We start from the raw sequence: 5,857 nt of genomic DNA, 5'->3' as shown, positions 1-5,857 counted from the left end.
GCAAGTCAGCTCTTCGCATCAGGCGGCCAAAGTATTGGAGCTTCAGCTTCAGTATCAGTCCTTCCAATGAGTATTCAGGGTTGATTTCCTTTAGGGTTCACTGCCTTGATCTCCGGAGAAGGCAATGGCACCCCACTCCAGTACTCTTGCCTGGAAAATCCCATGGATGGAGGAGCCTGGTAGGCTGCATGCAGTTCAAAGGGTCGCCAAGAGTCGGACATGACTGAGCGACTTCACTGTTACTTTTCACTTTCGTGCACTGGAGAAAGAAATGGCAACCCACTCCAGTATTCTTGACTGGAGAATCCCTGGGACGGGGCAGCCTGGTGGGCTGCCTTCTATGGGGTCATACAGAGTCTGACACGACTGAAGTGACTTAGCAGCAGTAGCCCAGCAGCCTTGATCTCCTTGCAGTCCAAGGGACTGTTGTTTAAGCCATGAGATATCTTTATATGCACCCGGGTCTTTCTGGCTCTCAGCCTTTCTTTTCGCTCAGCTCGCTGGTGTCCCTGGGCTCTCAGTGCTGGGCTAGGGGATGGGGAGGCCCTTCCTGACTCTGCAGAGGGAGGGTGGTACCTCCATGGCCTCGGGGCCTGGGTGAAACTCAGTTACCTGCGAGGCTGTTGCTTCTGACTCTCCTCCTCTTGGCGTTGGTCCTTAAATGAAGATCAGCTGAGGTTAGGAGCCCCGAGCCTCCCGCAGGCTGTTTGCTGAGCACCCTACTGTGTACTCAACACTGCTGCTAGAGACAGCTCCTGGCCACTAACATGCCGGTGGGACTCTTATGCTGGAGGGGAGACGCAGTCCTGTCAGCAGCACGGAACTTTTATGCTGGAGGGGAGACACAGTCCTGTCACCAGCGGGGAGAAACTGGCTGGGCCAGGGGCTGTGGGGCAGGGATGGGATGGGACCGACATGACCCATCCCACCTGGGAGTGTCACTACCCGATGTCACTTCTGTTGAGTGACAAGAAGGAGATGCAGCGTCTCGATGGGGAGGAGAGAGCAGTGGTGTGCGCTCGAGGGAGCCAGCTGGCTGGGTGACGCCCACAAGCAGGTGGGACCTCCCTGGGGGCAGGCCTCAGCCCTGCTTCCCTCTGCTCCCTGCTGCCTCCCCAAGCCCCGGGCTGTGTCCTCAGGGGACCTTTCCCCTCCCGTCTGTTCCTTCTTTAATTCCTGTGCGCGTCCACCCTGTGCTCCTGGACTCCCGGGGAGCTTGTTGGGGGACAGACAGGGTGGGCGAAGGAGCCAAACTTGGCGAATTGGCAGTGGGTGGGGGATGTAGGCAGGCGTGAAGCCAAGGAGGGGACCCCCGCCCCAATCTGTGCTTGGGGAAGGCTCGCTGAACGGTGAACTCGACTGGGGCGTTGGCAGCTTGGAGCTTTACGTGTGCTTTACTATTCGCATGTTGGTCATCGTCTTCCACAAGGAGGCTCTTCTTTAAGCCATAAGGCCCAGCATATGCTTTTTTTTTTTTAATGGGGCTCCCCTTGCCACACGGAAATAACCTTCCATCAGCTCTTACCTATACCTCCAAGGTTTCGAACAGAGAAGACTGAACGTGTCAAAGAGATGAAGACTCCAGTGTGCGGCAGTCTCTAACGTCCGTTTTTTCCCTCGTGCAGGAATTCATCATCCATTCCCCCGATTTTGAAGCTGCCAAATTCTGGGTTGGCAACATGGGCAAGACCGCTACCCACGCAGTGGTGTTTGCTCAGCTGTACACGCCGGGGGGCCAGTGCCACGGGCTGCACCCCTTTCTCGTCCAGGTAGGGGCAGGTTTCACCCCTGGGGTGGGGAGGTCTGGCCACGTCCAGAGATGTTTTTATCACAGCTGGGGGCAGGGGCGCTTCTGGCATTTCGGGGTGCAGACGCATGGTGCATACAGGTCAACACCCTGGAGCGCACAGGACACCCGCCCCCCCCCCCGCCCCCAGCAAGAACGATCAGCCCCATATGTGAGGTGCTGCCTCTGAGAAACCCCAACTCCAAGCTCATCTCGGGGAGAGCCTCCATCCTGCTGGATGGCAGTGCCCAGGCTCTAGCAGCGGTCTGAGGGGCTGCAGAAGTTCTGAGATGAAGTCTGACTTGGGGGTTTTCGTGTAGCCCCCTCCCAGGTCACAAATAGAGCCCTGGCTGTTGGGGGTGCCTGGGACAGCCGGCTGGCCTGTCCCCCGCTGCCCAGGGCGGCTGCAGCGTCCACAGGCCTGGGTTGACTGGACACCGAATGAAACCCGGCTCCCGCCATCCCCAAACCTGTTCTGACATGTCTATTCTCTGAGACTGCTCTGATGGTGGGGAGGCTCTCGCGAGAGAAGAGGTGGGGAGACTCTCGCGAGAGGAGAATTCGCGTCACGTACAAAGGCTTCCCAGGCGGTGCCGCAGTAAGGGGTCCGTCTGCCAGTGCCGGAGACGCAGGAGACACGGGTTGGATCCCTGGGTCGGGAAGAAATGGCAACCCACTCCATTATTCTTGGCTGGAAAATTCCAAGCATAGAGGAGGCCTGCAGGCTATGTAGTCCATGGGGTCGCAAAGAGTCGGACACGACTCAGCGCGCACGGCTAGCCACGTGAAAGTGAACCATTCAGGGCACTGAGCGCGTTCTCCGCGTCCTACTGTTCTGGTTTCAGAGCGTCTCCTCTTTAGAAGACGCCCACGCCCACGCCACACGCCCTCCCTGCCGCCCCCTGCCCAGGCCTGGCAGTCGCCTGGCTGCCTTCTGCCTCTGCCTCTGCCTCCGCCGGACGTTCTGCATGAAAGGAGTCACGCGCTACGTGACCCTTTCTGTCCGACCTCGTCCCCTTCGCCTGTGTTTGAAGTTCATCCACGTGGTGGCCTGTCCCAGAGCCCCCTTCCTTTCTGAGGCCGAATGACCCACTGTGGCTGGTCCTCAGTTCGTGTATCCGTTCCTCCTCTGCTGGACGTTGGGTGCACTTCACCTTTGGGCTGTTGGGCGTGGTGTTACCGTCAGCGTTCATGAGCACTGTCTGTCTGTACGTGGGTCCTCAGTTTTTTGGGGGGCTGTTTGTACCCAGGAGAAGAATTGCACGGTCTTATGGTCACCCTGTGTTGAACTTTTTATTGAATCCCATACTGGTTGCTAGCATTTTAAACAACCCACCGGCAGGGCTGAGGGGTCTAGTTTTCCCGCATCCTCACCAGCACAGGTTATTATCAATTTTCTTTTTTTTTTTTCCGTAACCACCCTAGAGGTTATGAAGTAGTATCCGGTTGTGGTTTTGATTTGCATTTCCTTAATACCAACAGTGTGGACCATATTTTCACGTTCCAATTGGCCATTTCTGTATCTTTTTGGTAGAAATGTCTGTTCAAATCCTTTGTCCTCTGGAACCAAGCAGGGATGGTGAAAGCAAAGGCTGTTTGCTCAGAGCTGGCTGAACTTGTGCTTGGCAGAGGCTCAGAGGCAGGCGGAGCAGGCACCCTGAGCTTCCTGGTGGAGCAGAGGGTGGCTCAGGGTGCCTGATGGGGGCTGGGGACCCAGTGGGAGCTGGGCACGGCTGCCAGAAGAAGGGGTATCCTGGGTGACTGGTCAGGTGGGGCCTTCTCCGATTGATTCTGTGTTGGAAGCAGGACAACAATTAGGGAGGCCATCAGTTATGAGTCCTGGCCAGTTGTCCGGGCCTTGCTGTGCAGCTCCCTGGGCTCTGCTGTGGGTTGAAGGTCAGAGTGCTGCTTTTCCTCGTGGTCTGATCATTGTCCGTGTGTGCATTGAGTCTCTTAGTTCATTCCTAGGTTGGGCATTTTTGTTGTTGTTGAGTCACGAGGGTTCTTTATGCACATTCAGCCTTCTCAGACAGATGATGTGCAAATGTTTCCTCTCAGTCTGTAATTATCTTCACTTTCTCAGTATCATCTTCTGTGCACTAGGGTTTGAATTCCATGACGTCCAGTTGATCCATTTCCTCCGATGCTCATGCCCTTATTTTCAGTTTATTTTGGCCACACCACATGGATTGTGGAATCTCAGTTCCCTGACCGGGGATTGAACCCCGTCCCTCAGCAGTGAATGTGCAGTCGTAACCACTGCACCACCAGGGAATTCCTTCGTGTTCTTAGTTTCCAATTTACAGTGATCACCGGCAGACCATGTGTATTTTTTGATACCTGAGGCCACCATACCCTGCTTCTGGAGTATAGATTTGTACCTGGAAACTGGACCCGAAGGCGGCATCTTCCGGCGTTTCTGTCTCTAGACTGTGGAGCTGCGCGTGATGTTCTGTGTTCCCTTACGCGTTGTTCTCCAAACCCTCAGTGGGCATTGTCGCCCCTCCATCCGGCCCGTGCTCTCTGTGTACCTAGCATGTCTCCTGTGCGGCCCTGAGGGCAGCATGAGTCCTGTGCTCGTGGAGTTCACCGTCTACTGGGAAAGAGAGGTGGGAACGAGTCATCAAAAAAACGGTGCTGACGGTAAAGAACCCGCCTGCCAGCGCAGGAGATGTAGGAGACACGGTTCGATCCCTGGGTCGGGAAGGGTCCCCTGGAGGAGGGCGTGGCAACCCACTCACTGTTCCTGCCTGGAGAGTCCCATGGACAGAGGAGCCTGGCGGGCTACAGCCCACACGCTGGCAGAGTTGGACACGACTGAGAGACTCAACACACACACACACCCCCGCACACACACACACGCTGTATGTCATTAGGTGATAGATGGAAGAGTGTAATTTGTTGAAAATGTAACAGAATTAGTTTAACGCACTGTAGTGACTTACACTCTCCAGGTACTAATACTCGTTTCTCTTCTTTTCTTTTTTCTGTAGCAGGAGACAGATTTATTACCTTATGTCCAAGATGTCATCAATTGTAAAATACACAGTTGGTTAGAAAACAGCTTTTTGAGAGAGGGGGGGAAAAAGCAGCCTCGTTAATGGACCCATCAGTTTTAAGACATATTCTGATTGATTAAAGTGGGAGCGAGTGTATGTCTTACAGTGGAGGAAATCCGTCACGATAGTGCTGGTTCCCACTTGTAAAGCCTCTGCTGGGTGCCAGGCCCCTCCTGAGCTGTTTCACTAATCCCCTGACTGTTGGCTCCCCCAGAGGCAGACGTTAGTCCCAGTTCACGTTAGGAAACGGAATGGGGACGGGTCCAGTCACTCTCCCGAGGCCACACAGTCAGGAAGCAGGGCTGGGAAGGCAGGTCCTCTGAATTCCAAAATGCTTTCCCCTGTCAATAGCTTGTTCTGCAGGCTAAGGATTCAGAGGTGAGTTCTCTCTGGAAGAACGGTTTGTGCCTATAATACTTGGAGTATATCCTGACTCTTGGCAGGGGAACCAGGAAGGGCAGTGGTAACATAGAGTTGTCATCTGATCAGCCTTCAGATACTAGGCCTTCGTGCTAAGATGGTAACTGGATAGAGGGTTACTCAACGTTCGGAGAGAGGGGAGCCAAGAAACGAGGCTGAGTCAAGCTTAACCCAGCCCCTTGCTGGGGGCGGGGTGTGGGCACCAGCCACCAGGCTCCTTCCAGGCCCGCGGATGCTGCGCAAGCTTTCATCCTAGAGGCCATCCTGTGTCTTCCTCAAGGTCATCCCATGTCTTTGACTTTGACTCTTTGCTAAAGAAGTAGACGCCTTTGGAGAAGAATTGAGTTTTTCCCAAAGCCTTTCTTAAAGAGGGAGAAAGGCTCTGATGCATTGTCATGAGCCAGCTAGCAGTCACTTAGTGCTGGAACAAGTCATAAGGCAACAAGTCAGGTCTTTGGTTAGTAGTCCAGTAGAGTTCCCCCGTGCCTGACTGTGGGGTTGAACGTTTTGCTCTATGAACTGTGGATGTGGCCCTCCCTCTGTGGTCACCCAGGGCAGCCCCTCTCAGGAGCCTGCCTTGACCCCTGACTCC

At 54.8% G+C, this 5,857-nt stretch overlaps 1 protein-coding gene across 1 annotated transcript in view; it reads left to right on the top strand.

Annotated features, from left to right (window-relative positions):
* ACOX3 (acyl-CoA oxidase 3, pristanoyl) overlaps positions 1-5,857 on the top strand; it is a 46,086-nt gene that overhangs the window by 3,853 nt on the left and 36,376 nt on the right. Inside the window, exons 3-4 of the mRNA XM_010835295.1 lie at positions 937-1,040; positions 1,571-1,769. Coding sequence (XP_010833597.1) covers positions 937-1,040; positions 1,571-1,769 — 303 coding nt within the window. The remainder of the gene's footprint in view (positions 1-936; positions 1,041-1,570; positions 1,770-5,857) is intronic.

Source organism: Bison bison, unplaced genomic scaffold (assembly GCF_000754665.1).
Source record: "Bison bison bison isolate TAMUID 2011002044 unplaced genomic scaffold, Bison_UMD1.0 scf7180017845508, whole genome shotgun sequence".
NCBI classification, from domain to species: domain Eukaryota; kingdom Metazoa; phylum Chordata; class Mammalia; order Artiodactyla; family Bovidae; genus Bison; species Bison bison.
The sequence above is the reverse complement of the archived record's forward strand: the minus strand, read 5'-3'. Positions and strand labels throughout refer to the sequence as shown.